Consider the following 20,733-nt stretch of genomic DNA (forward strand, 5'->3'; position numbering starts at 1 on the left):
TAAGTACTAACGCCCACTCTTTAATGTAATTGCTTGTTATGACAATACAAATCTATTCTTAAGTGTCTCAATACTATATACTACCCTAACTTCATCTTCTACTGAGGGAGAACCAATCTTCAAATGAAGAAATGCAAAATAAGTAGTCTTCGCATATGTTTTTGAAATAAAAAATGGGTATTTGGGAAAAAAATCAGGGGCATTTTGGAATTTCCAAAGAATATGAAGGGTATTTTGGGAATACTTGCTCTCCGATTATCTGCTCTATTCTCAATGCTTGGCACTTAACACCCGGTGTGGGCAACATGCCAACTTGTTTTATTAGTCCTTATCATGTTTTTATCAACAGTCTACTTCATATACAACTTGTCATCATGTCTGACAGTGCACAACCTTTTATTTTGAGACTATACAGACTGATATAGATGGCCCTGTAGAGCTTACATATAGCATGCATTATGAAAAACCAAAACTAAAGAAGTCTTGCAAATGTGCTGCTCAGGGCCAAGATTGATTACTCAAGGTACAATATTCCGAAAAAAAAGAAGGAGATTCACAGTTTGGAAGCAAACATTTGGGAGGTCGTCTGCACATGAGACCGCTTGATGTCTTTAACGGAGCAGCAACCGCTTAAAGACATAGCCAATTCCAACTCATCTGAAAGCATTTGCAAGACATTTTTCACTCCCCTCTCTCCATCAGCGGTGAGTCCATAGAGAACTGGTCTTCCAATCTGCACAAAATCAAAAAACAAGGCTATAGTCTTTTTCAAAAAATATAAAAAGTAAAGAAGCAAGCATGGCTTGGTCTACATACGAGCACTGCCTCTGCACCCAATGCTAGGGCTTTGAAAATGTCAGTACCTCGGCGAACTCCTCCATCTAAGAAAACAGGTATTTTTCCCTGTACAGCATTAACAACCTGCACAACCAATTCATTATAAAGGTGATCCGAATATGCTGTTTAGAAATTTCTTATGTGAAACTATCGCCCCTTCAAAAGATCGAGATTTTAAAATTTAAATTTTGGCTGGGTGGGTCTGTATTCATGTTGTAGGCTCATTCGGAAAACACAAGCAGTAGATCCTGTGTCCTCACTTGATGATGTCCACTTGTGGAGGTAATGGATTTGGGAGAGCAGGGCTCTCACATTTATCATGGGGACCTAGGAAGTGGTGCTGGCCCTCAGCTGCAGATCAGGCTTCAGAGTCAGATAGTCTTCTTTTTTGAGTATTCTGCTAGCATTGGTCGATATATTCTAATGTGGCAGCAGAGTTTGTTGGCCTACACGATTGGAATCTTGGCTGGATGCTGGATAATCTCCTGCGTTCATTAACACATTTGGTCCTTCCTCTGGGATTTGCAGATCAGCCACTTCATGTGGCTCATGTTGGTTTGCCAAAGAGGACATGGGCTGACAAAGTTGGCCACTTTGCACCTTCCATGTAGATGAATAGCCACTGCCTTCAGGTTCGGTGCACATACGGTAAGGCGTGCAATGTGTGCTATGTCAGGTGGGTGTTTCCAAAGGGTTTGTCTCTTGGAGTTTGGTCTGCTGGCTGTTATAGTTCCCAGGTTCTCAACTTACTCTTGAGGGGGAGGAGAGGATCTCTATGACTCCTACAGACCACCCTGAACTTGGAGTCTTTGTACATATGTTATAATTTATACGGCTCCTTGAGGACATCCTGACCCAAGCATCCTCAAGGACCCAGTAATACAGACTTGTCATTTGAGAGAGAGACGAAGAGAGAGAACCAATGGCAAGAGGTGGTCTCCCACAAGGCTGAGGGCAGGCAGCCACATGTTGAGTTGGGGTAAATAGGCAGTCAGACCTTAATGCACGACGCTCCTTGCATTAAGGTCTGACTGCCTATTTACCCCGACTCAACATGTGGCTGCCTGCCCTCAGCCTCCTCTAATTCGAATAGCCTTTTGACACAAACATGAGAAGGCAATTAATCTCATCCATATAATTAGAGAGAGAGAGAGAGAGAGAGAGAGAGAGAGAGAGAGATGAAATGAAATGTTATATTAACGTCTTCAAAAGGCCAGAATGACCTATGAGACCAAACTGATACAAAAGTGGTGAATCTGTTACAATGTCTGGGTACCTTAGTACTAAAGTACTAAGTGTGAAAATAAATGTGAAAAACTAAATACAAAGTATTAAATAAACTTCTTAGGAGCATTCTGGGTGTCTGGCTAGAATGCTTCCAATCCTTTGTTGTAGTCTCCTCCGGTGAAGTGTGCTTCTGCATCTCGGTCGTGGTCGTCTCGATTTCCTAAGCTCAATTGCCCTGTCAATGAGGGTGCCTTTGGTATGAATGTGGGTACTCCTTTGTGCTGGTTGCTGGCCTCTTGCTTCTCCTTCCACTCCTGCTTCTCTCGATCCGAAGAAATCTGTGATCTGCCTCTGAGGCTGTAGTGCTCTTTGTCTTCTCATTAGATTATCCCTATGCCGATGTAGTTCCAGTAGGTACAAGCCTAAGCATCTTTGATCTTGGTATTGCATGACTCTATCAAGAGGTCCAAAGCCTTCTTTAAATAGGCAATGGAAGCGCCCACGTATCTCATAGTATACGGTGCAATGGCATATGTAGTGTAATTCTCTCTCCGGCTCCATTCCGCATAACTTGCAAATTCTGCTCTCAGATGGGATTCCCCTAAATCTGCCAAATTCAATTTCCAACTGGTGTGAGGATGTACGAATATGACCAATAGCACATCTCAAACCATGAGACAGGTGGGTATCCATGTAGCTCGGGCGAATCACAAATCCATCTTTAGATAGCTGTAGGAAGTTTTCTTTGTAGTCGGCCATCTTCGTGCCCAATTCTTGTGTAGGGTCTACCCATGTCCTCTTAGTATCCAACTGTATAAGATCCTAACAAATGATTTTATTAATCTCCGTTTGTGTAATTGCCAGTGAGGGAGCCTCAAGAGAGTATTGGAAGGGGGGTAATCTTTCCATACTGAACCCGTGTCTCTGAAACCACGAGGACAGTTGCGCATACCAGCATGATGTATCCCCTTTCATTGCTAATTGTCGAGAGGATTCGAGGGCCAGTCTAGTATATCGGCAATTATTTGTATCCCACAAACCATGTATAAAGGACACTGATCTGGTAAGAGCTTCAATTTCTATCAGAGGGGTAGCTAGTTCCGCTCGGGTAATCGCGCGTGGTACGGAGGCCTTGGCTCTAATCATTCGGGAAATCATAGATACCAAAGGTCTCTCCATTGACTTCCAATTATCCTGATCCACAAATGGTCCCCAAATCTGGACCCCATAAAGCATAGCCGAAGCCACCACAATATCAAAGAGCCAAAGTTTTGTTCGTGGTTCCTGAAACTGCACTTGTGAACACATCCTCTCCAACCCTCCCAAGGCCGCAGAGGCTCTAGACAATCTAGCATCCGTTGCTTTCTTAAGAGTAAACTTCCGTCCTGCAAATACCACCCCAAGGTATGTGTATGCATCTGTGTACTCTACTGTATCCTGGCCATATGCAAATGTAGGTGCTGATCTCCTAACCCACTGCGGTGTGGTGTTAAACACCATAACTTTGGTTTTACCCAAGTTTACCGACAGTCCACTGTCCTCCGCGAATTTATGTAATGCATCTAGCTGCCTCTGCATTCCATTTGGTGATTCTGCTATCAATACAATATCATCTGCATACAACAACAAAGGGATCCATGACCCTGCAAGTTGAGCACCTCTGTCACCCTCTCTATCAATGTAGTCTGATACCTCATCTATGTACATACCAAATAAAGTAGGGGACAGTGGGCATCCCTGCTTTACTCCAACGGTGGAATGAACAATGTCGGAATCCCCTTCTGGAGTACGTACATACCCAGTTACTGACCCGTATAAGGCCATGATCCCCCAAATAATCTCTTTGGGGACCCCTAACTCTTGCATCCTGCGCATCAATCTGGCCCTTGGTACTGTATCAAAAGCTTTCCGAAAATCCACAAAGCAACAATACATCCTTCTCCCGTTTGCTCTTCCTTCCTCAATAATGCCTCTAAGCGTAAGAATATGATCTAAAGTGGAATAACCCCTTCTGAATCTGAATCCAGCTTGTCCTGTTGCCCTTATGCCCTCATTCTCAATTTTTGTTCAAGAATGGATGCGTACAGTCGGGTCAATGTGTGACCTACCATAATGGTACGGTAGTTCCCGAGTATCATAGGATCCTCTGACTTGAAAATAGGTACGATAGTAGATAATTTTCAAGATTCAGGTAATCCTTCACACATGACCCGATTAAACAGACGAGCAAGGACTTCTGAAAGTAGATCCGTGGCATGGATCAGATGTTCTGCTACTAAACCATCATGATCATATGCTCTTCTTGTCTTCATCTTATCAATGGCTTTTTTCACCATTTCCGTAGTAAAGAAAGTACTAGTAGCAGGGCATGGCTCTAGCGGATCTGGTAGTGGAGGCTGTCCAGATACCATATATAATGATGTTACATATTGACCCCAAATCTCAGGAGAAGTAATCGTCGGAGGCGGTGAGTGCTCGTGAAATAAGCGCCAGGCCTCATGTGAGTCTTGACTCAAGAAGAGCTGATATAAATCCTTCTCCAGATTGGCTAAAAATGCCCTTTTCTTGCGACGTACTATACACCGAAGAGCAATCCGAGACTGCTTATATGTGATGATCCCAAGTGTAAGCTCTTTCTGGACCTGGGTTCTCGTCTCTCTGCATTCCTCGTCATACCAACTGTTTTGAGGCATGTTCCCAGATCCTCTCTTCTGATCAGGTTGAGTATGTGGGTATGCCTCTTGTGCTGCTCCATGTAGTATCTCTGTTAACTGAGAAGTAATCTCCTCTACAGTATATCTTTATAGATATACTATTATAGATCTTTTCCACATAGACTGAATCAGTCTCTGGCGTGAAAGTATATCTTGTGTGTGTCTTCTTCCTTTGTACTTGAGAGGCATTGTATTGGAAGGAGATTGATAAGGTCAAGAGAGCATGATCCACTGCAATCCCCACCGGTCTGGGTCCCACCTTAAATTCCTCGATACTAGAAATAAAGCTTGGTGAAGTCATGACATAATCCACTGTACTGGCCCCATGCCTGTGCGGGAAGCATGTGAATCCCCAGATAACGGGAAATTCTCTAGACCATTAAGTATGGCCAAACCATGTATAGTTGCCATCTCCATAAGATGTCTCCCATATTCAGTGTGTTCATTATCCTGTGAGTTTCTAGTAAGCCCCCTCTGTGACAAATCCACTTCTCTGAGCATTTCCTCAGAAGTATCATAGAATACTGCTTGAGAGTTGGTTGTTCTGGCATTAAAGTCTCCTAAGAGAACGATGTCTCCATCTCTAGAGAACTCCCATATGTCATTATTCAATATGGAGAAAGGGGACTATCCTTAAGGTGAGGAGTAGACTGAGGTACTTGGAGGGAAGTAGCATATAGCGATATATAGAAATCTACCTGTCTCGGCTCTCATTCTCACCCACATATACCTTGCTTGCTCATCTTTCCTGATAATCTGTAGTAGCGGTTTCAGCTCCTCTTTAAATAAGACTGCTACTCCTCCTGAACCCCGGCTACCCCGTAGAGATCTCTTGTCTGGTCGACCAGCTGTTTCCCATAAATAACCCTTCACATGTGGCATACGCTGTCCCGGTATCTGGTGTGTCTCTGAGTAGAAAACTATGTCTGTCCCTAAAGCTGTCTTCAAAGGCACCTACATCTAGCCTATATGGTCCATTACAATTCCACGCCGCTATCCGGAGTGTCGCCCCATAGGTCTCGCACCGTCGTGCTGAGCGCTTTTCCAGAACCACTACTTTCCCTCCTCTATAAAAGGCGATTTTTCCCTTTTCTCTTGCTGCCATGATCTCTGGCATCAACTCTTGCATGTGTGCCACTTGTGCCAATGTAAGGTCATCTCCCAGGAAAATACCGGTTTTCTTAAGAGTTGGCCTCTTCTTTAGAAATTCTTTCCTTATTTCTATATTCGGGAAGCGAAGAATAAGTGCCCTATCCTTTACGTTTCCCTTCTCATCGATTCCTTTCTTGCCCACTCTCCATGTACTTGTGTGAGTAGGCTCTGTGATGCCCATGCGTTGTAGCAGTTCCTTCACTTCTTCATCTACATTCTCTTTGTCTTTGACTCCTGTGACCCGCACATGCAGAGCCCGATTCTTCCTTTTCTGCTCTTCCTCAATGGTCATATTAATAATGGTAGAAGTAGGTGTGGTCTCGAGCATCTGGGCCTTCCCTTTCTTCGCATCCTCAATCCATTTCTCTGCTTCATTAACCTTTTCTTGTGTCTTAAAAAGACGTTCCGCCCATGAAGATGCCGTTTTCGATTTCTGTTCATCTCCTTCCCGTAGAGCTTTCATCTGATCCTTCATGTCCTTGAGCTCCTTCAGCACCGAAGGTTGGTCGTCTCCCTTCTCCTTAGTTGCAGATTTGCAAGCCGCCAGTTCTCCTTTTAGCTCCTCGATTATTGCATCTTTTTCCCCCATGTGCTTTTCCATATTTGTTCTCCATGCTTCAAAACTTGCTACTGCCTCATCGAGTTTCTTTTGCATAACACATTCTGTTACATTTACTTCGGCCTTGATTAGGTTTCGTAATTCCGTTTTCAAGATCTAAATCTCCTCATTCTGTATCCCCTGGATCTCTCTCCTTAGTTCTCTCATCATGTCTCCATACATGGAGTTCCTGTAGCTCTCAGCGCTCGCGTGCATTTCCTTCCTGATGTCATCCCTCATATAGTTTAGCTCTGATTTGAGCATCACCTAGATCTTCTCCATCATTAGTTCATCATGTATCCTGGAGGTTTCCCCCACTCGTAAGGATCCTGGTGATAGTACAGTATCTCTGTTTCTCCGTTTAAATGTAGCTGTTGTTTTTTTTGGGGTGGTGTAGCTAAACACCCAGCCCTTCCCCTTCGATAGGCGGATCCATCGAACCCGAGCCACAAATGTGGGGTAGGGTACTAGGGTACTAGGGTGAAACTAACTCACACACAATCACAATCAAGCTTCCACAGCGGTTCAGAATGCCGATAGAAATACGTTTTTTTTAAAAAAAAAAGCTAGTATGAATAGCCGCCTTGTATGCTTTGAAGCAACTTGCGTTCTATTTTGGTTGTAGTGCACAGAGCCTAGACACATGAAAAAGACCGAGCAAGCGAGGCATGCACGCCTTCCAGGGCAAACTTAAAAATTTACCTTAAGGATTAAAAAATCTCTTTAAACTTGAACGTAAGAGCTATTGACTTTCTACGCGTAGATGAAGGGGGGTGCCGGGGCGCGCGTAGGACTGCTGGGACTTGCTACGTGTAGGACTGCTGAGCACCAGCGCGTAGGACTGCGCATGGGACTGTTGGGCATAGGACTGCTCGCGTAGGCCTCAGCCTCAGCAGGAGTACGCAACAGCAGCGCGTGCAAGTCTCAGGGCAGCGCGAGCAGGAGCCGGCAAAGGCAGTGCGAGCAGGAGCATCAGGGCAGCGTGAGAGAGAGAGAGAGAGAGAGAGAGAGAGAGAGAGAGAGAGAGAGAGAGAGAGAGAGAGAGAGAGAGAGAGAGAGAGAGAGATGCAGTTAGCAAGGAGAAGAACTCATGGTGTGGGAGGGCATGGTGGTGCTGAAACCGGATGCACAGATCGGCTACAACTCTGAGAGAGAGAGAGAGAGAGAGAGAGAGAGAGAGAGAAGAAGAAGAAGAAGAAGAAGAAGAAGAAGAAGAAGAGGAAGAGGAAGAAGAAGAAGAATAACGTAGTAGGAAACTATCCCAAGAGATGATATGAGACCTAGAAAAATTACATCATCATACAAAGCCTCATCTCTGGAGCAGACTGTCACAACACATCTCATCACATAAACTGTCCCAGAGGCCACTACACCATGCATCAATGTCCTCTGTAAACAACCTCATAGGAACTGGTCTCTGGCTCTCGAAGTCCTAAGGGGTGCTGCCTGAGGGGTCTTCTCTTGAAGAAATCTACAACTTCCTCTCAAGGGGTAATTTGCTAGAGCGGGTTGAACTCCTTTGTGAGAAAACCGGTTTGTCAAAGAGCGTGTTGAACTCCTCTAAATGTAAAACCCCTAACCCTAAAACTGGTTTTTCAAAGAGAAAGCTTGGAAAGAGGTCTAGCAAGCCACAATTGACACCGGAATAGAAACTGGAATGGTTCAAGTTAGAAAAGTGCTACACGTGTAAAGAAACAGGCAATATCTTGACCAAGTGTCCAAGTAAGGAGGAGAATAGAGCAAACAAGCTTGAGACATCGAAGGAGAAGACATAGAGGTTTGTCAAAAGAAAACTTGGACACAGGTCTAGCGAGCTGCAGTTGACACTAGAACAAAAACTGGAATGGTGCAAGCAGGGAAGGTGCTACGCATGTGGAGAAATGAGTATACCTTGGCCAATTGTCTGACATAGGAGGAGAATAGAGAAGACAAGCCTGAGAGATCAAAGGCAGCCAAGGAGCAGAAGGCAAAGACAAATGCACGACTTGTGTCGGATTTATTAGGGACGCCATAGGATGCTAAGTCTACCGAGCTCTGCAGAGCATGGGGCAAGATACGAGATCACAAGGCACTAAACTTCTACAACAATGGAGCCAAATCATGAAGAGATGGAGCCACAGATGGACAGGCATCAAGACATTAATAGCATTAGGAAATGAGGTTGCAGTGACACTTTTGATCGGCAAGCTCTGCTTGGATGTTCAACGATATATTGGACCAGAGAACTTCCATATCATGCCTTTGGAGGGGTGGGATGTTCTCTTGGGGATGACCTGGCACCACAAGAGCAGTGTCATAGTGGATTCTTGGGCTAGGAAACTCCAGTTCAAGAATCGAGGCAAGGATCTTGTGATTGATGTAAGACTAAGAGGGGAATCTGTCCCTCTTGTATCAACATCTACCATGGTCCATTTCTAAAGGAATGAACTCACATTTTTGCTTACATGATCTTTTTTTCAAAGAGTGGAGTTCATCTAGTTTGTCTCAGCTAGAGTCAGGAGATTTGAATTTTCTCAAGTCTCACGAAGATTGTCTTTCACAAACCTTCCCGATGAGCTTCCGAGTTCCTCCTAAACGACCAGAAGACCACGCCTGCTTTTTGATCTCAGGGAGTTCACCTCCTAATAGAGATCATAAGCCATGCAAATGAGCTTCTGGCCAACAATCAACCGAGCTCATTTCCCTTTTGTTCAACAATGCTTGTACAGAAGGACCGACCTTGGAGAATGTGCAGAGACTACAGGGCTTGCAATGAGGTCAAAATCCAGAACATCTTCCCAACACCTAGGATCAATAATGTATTTGACAAACTATAGGGTTCTACTTGTTTCAATAGGATCGACCTGAATAGTGGATACCATCACGTCAAGAACGCTCTTGGACACAAGAGTAAGTTCACGACGTCCTTTGGATTGTATGAGTTTTTGGTGATGTTGTTTGGGCTTACAAACTCTCCTGCAACATTGAAAGGATGATGGGCCGGAGATTTCGAGAGCACAACAATATGTAGGCATATTTTTTGATGATATCATTGTTTTGTTTCGGAGGCCAAACATCGAGAGCATCCAACACGGGTGTTTAAGAGATTGGAAGAGCTCAAGCCTGTCGTCAATGGCAAGAAGAGTGAATTCTTTATGTCGGAAGTACACTTCTTGGGACATATTGTCACCTCGAATGTTTTTAGAGATCCGGCCAACAAAGAGGTTATTTACATTGTACAATTGACCACCTTTGAGGAATGTGCATGAAGTGAGTGTAGCAGGGCTACAGTGTCACTGGCATGGGACAAGCAGTTAGTTGCAGTTGAGCTTGAGTTCACACTCGGCGGACTCTCGCCTGGACAGTGACACGTGGCAAGTGTTACGGATGGTGGTCCAATGGACACCGTGGCCAGATCACCACCACCTCAGTTAGGAGATGGGCTTAGCTGGATTGGGATATCTGCCAGCTGTTGGTGGCTCTTTAGGAGATACATATGAGTGGTTGGTTCCAGTGGTGGGTACGCATCATGATCTACTTTTGTGTGGTCAGTCTGGAGTCTATCATCTGGAGTTGTACACAGCACGTCTGCACCATCCCTGCACAATTGAGCCTCGACACCCCCGCTGTACCTATGAGATCTGGGTTGGAGCTGAGTGTGCTGCCATGCCAGAGTCTGTATTGGTTTCTTTGAGTTAGTCGATGTTCCTGCTGTTCATGTTCACTGCTGAGCCATACTGTTGTTGCTCTGTCGTTCATTGTATTTTTTGCTTGCATTCTGTGGAGTGAGATCTCATGCACATTGCACTGAGGAGCACCCACTATAGAGGGCACGACACATTATCTTCGCTACAGGTGCTCTCATTTTTGGCACGCCCAGTGGGACCTCAACTGAAGTCTCACTCCGTTATGCCTACTGGTCGAGGAGCTAGTTGATTAAGATTAAGCTCTCTAGTGTTTGTCTGAGATTTCTGATTTGTTTGTTGGTCTCGTCCAGCTTCCCTCTGCCGGCTGGGTCTAGTCCTCTCTCGTCTAGGTCTAGCCAGGAGTAGGCTAGGTCTAGTCCTCTCTCATCCGGGCCTAGCTAGAGGTCTAATCACTCGCCCTGGTCTAGTAACTCACCTGGTCAAGTGGAGTATGGACGAGTGTGCAGTAAGTAAAGGTCTTCGTGCTCAAAGCTTGGGTGGGATTTTGGTTACTGCATGACACATACAAGGCAATCAAAAGAGCGACAAAGCCCCCTCCTAAGTCCTTTGAAGTACTACCACAGGAAGCGTCAACCCTTCGTGCCAAGCAAAAGTCCACCAGCCCCATTACCCCTACCTTCCCCTTCAACCAATTCTACACCTCCACAATCACCCCCATCAATAAACTTCTCATCCCCTATGTTACAGCAAACTCCAGTGCAACAAGCGGCCTCAACCGAGAAGATGCCTACTTAGTACTCTTCCCATCTACCTTGGATGGTTTAGCAGACAAGTGGTAGTATCAGTTTGCAGAGAACCACTTTGCAACTTGGGCCACTTTACGACAACAGTGTTGTGAAGCTTTCAAACCAGGGGACTTCCAGGAGAAGGTCCTGGATGAGTTGGCCAACCTCATGCTCCAGCCAAATGACACTTTTGCAGAGCTCATGACCCGAACAAAGTCTCTGGTGGCCAAGCTTCCTCAGCAACCGGGTGAATCTATGGTTAAGAAGTGGGTGGAGAAGGCTCTTCCCAAAACTTCCCAGCAAAAACTCCGAGGGAGTCTCGGACCTGACGCCACTCTAGAGGAGTTTGTCCCGGCTGCTACTAGGATAGGAGCTAGAAAGCTGTTCACTGACTCCCCTCAAGTAGAGACCCCTTCAGTGTTTTTGGAAAGTTCTTTTGATCCGTTAACTTCTTTACGCAGGGAACTGCAAGCCCTAAAGCTCAGCGAGCTCTTCAAGAGGAGAGGTCCTCCTCTCTTAGACAAGAGAAGCCTCCACATCACGAGGCATTGGAACAGATCAAGCGCGAGCTAGAAGAGCTCAAGTCTCAGCAGGAGACTAAGGCTATGGTTTGGTGTATAGCTCATGCCGCTCTCCAAGGCACCCTCCACATGAACGCCCCCTTCGGGTTTACTGCCACTTCTGTGAAAAGTCTGACACGAGGACAAGGATTTCTACTACCTCAAGGGATTGCGACAAATACAACAAAGTCTTGGTCCTACTCTTCAACAAGGACCACCTCTAGCATCCAACATGGTTTTCCCCTATGGTCATCCAAACCACATGCCACCTTTGCTGACAACCCCTCCTATGCAAGGTATGTAGAGCACTTTTCCCTCTCAGAGCTTTTATCATGCCCATGCTCCCTCATCCCCTCAAAGCTTCTATGCCTCCACCTCCAACTCCATGCACCAGGAGCAAGGAACACCTCGCCCTTCGACTCACCCATTGAATCGGCCTATTTTATGCTACAGATGCGGAGACTATGGACATTACCAAAGCAAATGCCCTCTGCTAAAAGGGTCCCCTCCCTGCCATCATTGCCCTGAAGCGAAGGATCACTACAGTAAGGATTGTCCCAAACTTCGTGCATCTACGTCTTCGAAGTTCGAACCCGAGTCAAAGCCAAAATGAATTTACCTTTCCAAAGATCAATCTGATAGAAATTAGCACCATCCCTCAGCCGCCACCTTCTGCGCATGTAATAGCCCCTCAAAACAAGCTACAGTTGATAAAGGAGCCCGCAGGTGTCCTCACTCGGGCCCAGAGGGCAGCTCTCGGTCTCAGCACTCCAAAAAGTTCCACTATTACACCCACAAGTGGGTCCCTCGCTTCTAGCTGTTGAAAAGCAGTCCCCTAGTGCAAAGCTCATCTCCGCTCTCAGATATTGATGAAGCTTTCTTGAAAGCAGTAGCCGAGCTCCAACAGATCAAGGTACAAGAAAAACCACATGTAGAAAAAGAAAAGCTTACAATTGAGACAATCTTGAAGAACACTTTCCAACAAGTGTCACTCTATGATATGCTGTGGCTAGATGCGAGTTTTAGAAGTGACACCCTTGCAGTTATTCAGTCACTTTACCCGGGAGCAGGTCCTCGTGGCGGGCACCTCCTAGTGCAACCATCAAAGTCCTATATGATATCCCATCCCGCTACTCCCCTCACTGATTATAGAAGTCCTCGTCTCACCGTGTCCATCGTGGGGCAGACATTCTAAGGAGTGATAGTGAATGGTGGATCTGGCATCAACCTGATGCCCAAGTTCACTATGTTAGCTTTAGGTCTACAACCTACTCGACCTACCCCATTCACAGTGACTTTGGCTGACCACAGAACTGTTTATCCTCTCGGCATAGTCGACAAGGTGCAGTTGCAAGTGCAGGATTTTACATTTAGTCTGAATTTTATGGTTGTTCGACTTCCACAAGTTGAGGGAGACTTTCCCTTGCTCATTGGCAGACCATGGTTGCGGCACACTAAAGCACTTCATGATTGGGGCAATGATGCTATGTGGATAAATACTCCATGTGCCCCAAGGAAACCCATTCGCCTTGAAGGTGGTATAGATCTAGTAGTTCATCTCATCATAGTTCGCTGTCACTAGAGTCCAATCCCGAACTGGAGCAGCCTACACCACCAGAGTCCAACGACGACCTCTTGCAATGGTTGGAGGCTACTACTTCTATGCCCTGCTATGGGTCTCTACTTAATGTTTCCCTGAGGATACACCCTCTTTCACAGTTCCTACACTACCTACGCCTAGTGAGCCACCTAAGCCAGCAGCACGTGTGGAGGATCTACGAGACGACGCAACAAATTCTTCACCTAAAATGCACTCTTCGGCGGTGCTAGCTAGAGATCCAATAAAGGGAGCGAACTACAATGTTTCTGATACCCACCTAGCTCTGCTGAACCGTATGCAGAGCAAACAATCCAATTTGTTGTCAACGAAGATCAAATTAACCCCTTTTGAAGCAAGGGAAAAGTCAAGCATTGATGATTTTACAAGCGGTCACCTTCACTACAGGACACAGGTCCCCTTCAACTTGCTCCACATCCTCTCCATCCTTTTGTGCATCTTCTACTTAGCTTCACCCAGAATTTTGCTCCTATTTACCCCCTTGGCCCTACCCACCCCCCTCTCTCTCTTTTTCTCCCTCGCCTTCACCACCCTCTCTTCCCCTCGTCCCTACCTACCCTCCCTAGACCCTATCCACCTCCCCCTAGACGCTACCTACCCCTCCCTAGACCCTATCCACCTCCTCCTATACCCTACCTACCCCTCCCTAGACCCTATCCACCTTCCCCTCGTCCCTACCTACTCCCCCTAGACCCTATCCACCTCCTCCTATACCCTACCTACCCCTCCCTAGACCCTATCCACCTTCCCCTCGTCCCTACCTACTCCCCCTAGACCCTACCCACCCTCCATCCCCCCTCGCCCCTACCCAACCCCCTCTTGCTCTCGCCCCTCTCCACCCCCTCTTGCCCTCGCCCCTACCTAGCCCCCTCACCTACTCGCCCCTACCCACCACCTCCCCTTCGCCCCTACCTAGCCCCCTCACGCACTCGCCCCTACCCACCCCCTCCCCCTCGCCCCTATCTAGACCCCTCTCCTCTCGCCCCTATCTAGCCCCACCCCTCTTGCCCCTATCTAGCCCAACCCCTCTTGCCCCTATCTAGCCCAACCCCCTCACACCTACCCACCCCTCCCCTACCTACCCCTTCCCCTCTTCCCTAGCCCTCACCCACCTTCGCATTCAAGTTAGATTTCGACCATTGACTTAAAGAAATTGCTACAGCAGCCCCTCAAACCAATGTATTTCAAGATTGGTTGCATTTACACTAGCTTTGTGGGATTTGTTAATCTTCGCAATCTTCAGTTTCTACTTTCTGGTCAACTTATCTCATTGAGCCGGGATCGTTACTTCTTCAGCATATCTTGCAAATATCGGCATTGCTTCATTGGTACTTCCTCCTAGGAACTCAAAATCTTCTCCAAACATCACCTTCTTCAGTCAAAGTGTACTGCGTTTTTCCTGGTGTTTCACTGTTCTCTCTAGTTTCACTATTCTATCTCACCGGGACGGTGAGTGGTCTTGTGGTGGGCAACCTGTAGTAGCAGGGCTACAGTGTCACTGGCATGGGACAAGCAGTTAGTTGCAGTTGAGCTTGAGTTCACACTGGGCGGACTCACGCCTGGCAGTGACACATGGCAAGTGTTACGGATGGTGGTCCAATGGACACCGTGGCCAGATCACCACCACCTCAATTAGGAGATAGGCTTAGCTGGATTGGGATATCTGCCAACTGTTGGTGGCTCTTTAGGAGATACATATGAGTGGTCGGTTCCAGTGGTGGGTACGCATCATGATCTACTTTTGTGTGGTCAGTCTGGAGTCTATCATCTGGAGTTGTACACATCACGTCTGCACCATCCCTGCACAGTTGAGCCTCGACACCCCCGCTGTACCTATGAGATCTGGGTTGGAGCTGAGTGTGCTGCCATGCCAAAGTCTGTATTGGTTTCTTTGAGTTAGTTGATGTTCCTGCTGTTCATGTTCACTACTGAGGCGTACTGTTGTTGCTCTATTGTTCATTGTCTTCTTTGTTTGCATTCTGTGGAGTGAGATCTCACGCACATTGCACCGAGGAGCACCCACTATAGAGGGCACGACTCATTATCTTTGCTACAGTGAGGAGTTTTTTGGGGCTATGTTTTTATTATAGTACGAGAATCAGACATATTACAAGATTGTTTCAAAAAAGTTGACCACATGACCTGTTTTGGTACTTCCAAACTTACAAAGGCGTTTCCATGTGCATTTTGATGCATATGGTAGCAATTTGGGAGGTGTGTCGATGCAAGATGGCAACGAGGTAGCATATGAGAGTCGTAATTCCTTCAAGTTAGAGAGGGTTGCACAAATCTAAAGAAGGAGCTCTTGGCGGTGATTCATGCTTTGAGTTCATGAAAGCATTACTTGCTTGGTGCACACTTTACCATGTTACTCGAAATTTCAGACGAGACACTTAGGCGTGGTGCAACGATACAAAACAAATGTTAGTTTTGAATTAGAGTCTACAATAATTCTTGTCTCAACCAAAGTATCCGAAAATTTTGATGTCATAGTTTCACTTACACATTGTCTATGATGAGGGTAAAAAAGAATGTGGTTACGGATGCATTATCTCGCAAGCCACAAATTTCCGGCCACATTCATTTTTCATCATGATTTTGATGACATCATGGAGCAAACGCTTCAGATCCCAACTTTGATGTGATTTTTGACAAATTGCAGAATAGGGAGTAGGTTGCTTGATACAAACCCAAAGACGGTTACTTAATGTGTAGGGCCAAGTTATATGTGACGAGGGCTTTGCAGCAGAAACTATTGTTGGATGCTATATTCCACCTTTTGTTGGGCATAGAGGCATTAAAGCAACATTCAAGGCAATGGAGAGCTACTTTATTGGCCTCTACTCAAGTCGGATGTGGATGCTTTTCTCCAAACTTGCATAGTATGTCAGACGATCAAGTATGACACACACAAAGCGCAAGGACTCTGACAACCTTCCAAACTGAGGGTGGGAGAGTATTGCTATAGAACTTATCTTTGATCTCTCGAAGACTCAGGGTGGGCATGATGGCATTTAGACTATAGTGGATCGATTTAGCAAGAAGGCTCACTTTGAACCAGTAAAAAAGACGGTTAAGGCCAATCCGTTGGCTAGACTACTCATTGCACGGATCTTCAGATATCATAGGATGCCGAAAGAGGGCAAGTGTACAAGAATTTGGGTAATGACACTCATATTCTATTTATCATTTTATTCACAGACTAATAGGCAATGAAAGATTACCAATTGTTTAAGTGCTATCTTTTGATCACGAGTCCGCATGGGACAAGTATTTGCCATTGGTGGAGTTTGTCTACATCAACACCATTCATGGGATCTCTAGCCGATCGAGCAAGACTAGGACCTCTCATGATAGGGTACAAATTCCAAACGATGCATGACCACCCTTGGACAGTGTTAGTAGTTGTAGATGCACAAATATAGTAGACTTTGATGGAGGTGCATAGCTCTATAGGATTTGAGTTCTTCTCAGATGCGATTGAGAGCCAGCTTGATAATGGTTGGGACGGCTGGTATGGTCAAAAATTGCTACTTTTTGGTACCTTCCCTTTGTAATCATTGTGGAGGATGATATAATCAATGTTCATCTTCCAAGTCCGTTAGTATGGCTATGTAGGAGGACTGCACCTTATTTGGGGATTGGACAACGAGATTTGATGATATAATCAATGCTTCGATCGGTTCGTATGGTCGAAGATTGCTACTTCTTGGTACCTTTCCCTTGTAATCATTGTGGAGGATGATATAATCAATGTTCATCCTTCCAAGTTTGTTAGTATGGCTGTGTAGGAGGATTGCATCTTATTTGGGGATTGGACAATGAGATTTGACGAGATGAAATGGCATAGTGTAGGGGCTATACAGTCCCTTGGAGCATATTTCAGGCTACCTGGAGATGAACCATTTATGGTAAGATACTCGAGTAAGATACTCGAGGTTACTGTGGTAGTGAAGACTGGAGTAAAAGGTTTCGCTGCACAAACCAAAGGTGTTTCAGCTTCCACCTTGATAGCTGGGGCAAATAAAGACAAAGGGAAGCAATCGCAATTGTCCACAATTCATGCTTCTCCGAATGCAAAAGATAAAGGCAAAGAGCAAGTTTCAACCTCACACTTGGATAGTGCCCAAGAAAACACTTAAAGCCCGCATTCCAACATCTTCTCGCAACTATGTGTCCCCATTGAAAAATGTTACGCAAAAAAAACTCCCTTGTAATGACAACACTTCTTTGGCTGAGGCCTAGGGCAAGGTTGTTCGCTCCTACAAGGATGTGGTTGCAAGGGAAGCCTCTTTATCGCAAGGTGCCCCCCTCTTCATTCCTCCTATTCCATGTTATGATACGTCTTCTCATGTACCCACTGCTGATGAGGATGTGCCCATGGGCACTAGTATTTAAGTCTCTTTTCTCTTGTTTCCTCGCCCACTGTTAATACCATATAAGATGCAGAGTTCTTTAAATTGCATCTCCTATAATGTGCATGGTTTATGCAATCACGAAAAGTGGCAACTTACCTCGCACTATGTACATACATGTAAAGTGGACATGGTTGTTTCATTACCCAACATCATTTTTCCGGACAAACTTCTTACTTTGTGGGCTATTGGATAGCTTATGCAAGATCAGCTGGCTATTCGGAAGTGCTTATGCTTGTTCGACATGAGCTCTTCCTAACCTTGGTTTTCAATGACCCAACTGGGAGATGGATGGTCATTCAACGTGTTGTTAATGGGGAAGTCTTTGAATTTGGCAGATTATATGCATACACAACATCTGTTGATAGGGGACGGTTGTGGAGTGCCGTCTCCTCCTATTGTTGGCGTTCCAATGCATTTCTTTGTGGGGATTTCAATAATGCACCAAACCTTGCGGATAATACTACTAGGCACTCTCACATGCTTCATGTCGAACGACAATCATAAAATCATTTTATGCTGACTTGTAATGGATTGGATTTGTGGCCGCTTTTGCATGCGGATGATCTAGGATTCACATTTCAATATAATGCTTGATCCATGTATCATGCTCGATTGAATCGCTCGTATCTTTTCCCTATGATGACTTTGTGTGCGATATGAGGATTGATTATACCTTGTGTCTCTCGAATCATGCTCCCATATGCTTGAAACTACATTTTAGCTCCTTTTCTGCCAATGACTCCCTACCCAGGAAGAGACTTTTGCATGTCAATAATGCTTATCTCAAGCATGAACTTTTTCGCACTATGATTGTGGATATTATCCTGCCTTTGACATCTCAAATGCATGTTAATAAGGACACAGTCTGGTTTTGCTTTGTTATGCGTGTTCAATGTGTCATCCAAGATTATGGCAAGTGTTATTTGTCGCAATTGAGAGAACAAGTTACACAAGCAAAAGATACTTGTGACAAATTGATGCACTTGGCTAACAATTCCTCCCTTACTGAAACTCAGATGGCTGAGTTACTCTCTGCTTGCACTAAGTTATGACATAACGATGAGAGGAAATTGGCCAAATGGTAGGCTCGAGCTCGCCAACAGGCTTTTACAAACAAAGGTTGTGCTTCTAAACAATTCTTTCAGCATTGGCATCATTCTAAGCAGTCTCAAGCTATCCAAAAAATTAAGCTATCATCAGGGGAGTGGACCTTCTCCTTACAAGGGCTTGCACAAGCCTTGCATGTCACAAATTGATGATGTGGCAGTGCAACCCGGACACAGCAGACTGATGACGTGGCTGACTATACGGACGTTCGAAAAATGCGTTGACTGGCTGACTGTACGAACGTTTGAAAAACGCTCTGACTGGCTGACGTGGCAGCGTATGGATTTTCCGCGTTTACGCTGGCTGCTGACGTGGCCTGGCTATACGGATTTCTGCAACTAGCGTTGAGTGATTTTTACTGGCATATTTTAGCCAAGATGCTTTTGGGGCCTAATTGCTTTTGATTTACTGCTTTTGGAGGCTCTGCTTTTGGCATCCCTTTGTAATGTTTATAAGTGACCCAAGGACTCACTTCTCAGAGCATCAGGACGCAGAGTGTAAGAGCGAGCACCTGTGGGCAGTTGTACTCTGCTCAAAGATTAATATAAAAGAAATACCGAAAGAGGCGCCAATCTTTGGGGCCTATCTCTCTTGGCACGGAATACGCCGAGCCGTGTCAACTATTAAATTTGGAAAGTGTTTTGAAGTGAATGAGCCCCTAAGGCCACTTATAAACGATTTACAAGGGATGCTTAAAGCAGAGCCCCAAAAGCTTCTTAAAAAAAATCAAAAGCAACTGTCCCAAAAGCTGCGAGTACTAAAAACACAAGTCTGTACAGCTGTACGTAAAATGTTGGAACTTCCGTACAGTCATCCTAAAAAGCGGGATCTGTACGCTGCTGCCACGTCAGCCTGTCACCACATTTTCCGGCGTCCGTAATGGTGGCCACGTCAGCAAGCATCAGTGTGTTTGTGTCCAGGGGTCTACCACGTCACCAGTTTGTGACATACCCCCCTCTTGAAAGAATTGTAATCGTCCTCGATTACGCCTACAAAACAGACAAAGGCCATAAATTGTCTTAGCAGACATTGACTGTTAGTACCGACGCACTAGACACGACACACCTAGCACTTGTACAAAACAACAATCACATCACAAGATATCACAGGACATCACATGACAAATCACAGAAAAATTCATTCCAAGTCTCAGACCATGACCATCAGCAACGTATTTAGTAATTGCATCTAGATCCATTCCGGACCTCACTGATGCCCGATTAACTAATCCTTCTTGCAAGTCTATAGAGATTTATGAGACCTAAATGCTGCAATCATTTCGTCTTTTAGTTCCTACACTCAAACAGGTCAAGTACAAATCAATCATATTCATTTTCGGGAATTCCTCTCATAAAGTCATACAGTAGAATACTGGTCAGCCCATTAGTATCCCTGAAACCCAAAGGGGACATCAGTGACTTTATTCAAAATCGAGGTAATCCGTCGACAAAGGAGCGTAGTGACTCCTCTCTTGTGCAAACCTGCTGCACTAGATTCACCCTCGCCGAATTCGGGGTTCTATCGGAGTAGACTATGCTAAAGGGGAGTCACTCTGCTCCTTTGTCAACAGATTACCTCGATTTGAATAAGGTCACTGATGTTTCCTTTGGGTTTCACGGATACAGATGGGCTGACAATACTCTGCTGAATGACTTTATGAAACGGAATTCCCGACATTGAATATGATTGATTTGTCATAGTTACAGGGGACGGGGGGGACGGGCCCTAGGGCCGGGGAACGGCCGTAACCGGGCCGGGAACGGCTGGGAACGCCGAGGGACGGACGGAAAACGGGCCGGACGGGTGGGTCGCAGGGGGGACGGCCGGGGCCGGACCGGGGTCAGACGGACCGGACGGGGACGGCAAGGGTCGGCCGGGGTCGGATTCAAAAAAGTGACCGTTTTTTACCGTTTGCAACGGCTCTGTGCAGCCCCAACTGCCATATTTTTTAAGCCTTGGCCCTTGGGAGGCTATAAAAGGCTCCCTTGGGCCTCTTAATACTCATAGTCTCAATGCTCAATGCTCATTCCATTTCCCTCAAGCTCAAGGCTCAAGTTTGAACTTTGAAGCTCTCCTCTCCCTCTTCTACCC

At 45.7% G+C, this 20,733-nt stretch overlaps 1 protein-coding gene across 1 annotated transcript in view; it reads right to left on the bottom strand.

Annotated features, from left to right (window-relative positions):
- Nucleotides 1–267: 267 nt before the first annotated feature.
- The window catches only part of LOC147439405 (glycolate oxidase 1-like), a 100,434-nt gene continuing 79,968 nt past the window's right edge, over nucleotides 268–20,733 (bottom strand). Inside the window, exons 10-11 of the mRNA XM_086485258.1 lie at nucleotides 817–921; nucleotides 268–733 (exon numbers count right to left, since the gene is read on the bottom strand). Coding sequence (XP_086341384.1) covers nucleotides 554–733; nucleotides 817–921 — 285 coding nt within the window. The 3' untranslated portion in view covers nucleotides 268–553. The remainder of the gene's footprint in view (nucleotides 734–816; nucleotides 922–20,733) is intronic.

This window comes from Adiantum capillus-veneris, chromosome 16 (genome assembly GCF_014529385.1).
Source record: "Adiantum capillus-veneris isolate H3 chromosome 16, ASM1452938v2, whole genome shotgun sequence".
NCBI lineage: Eukaryota > Viridiplantae > Streptophyta > Polypodiopsida > Polypodiales > Pteridaceae > Adiantum > Adiantum capillus-veneris.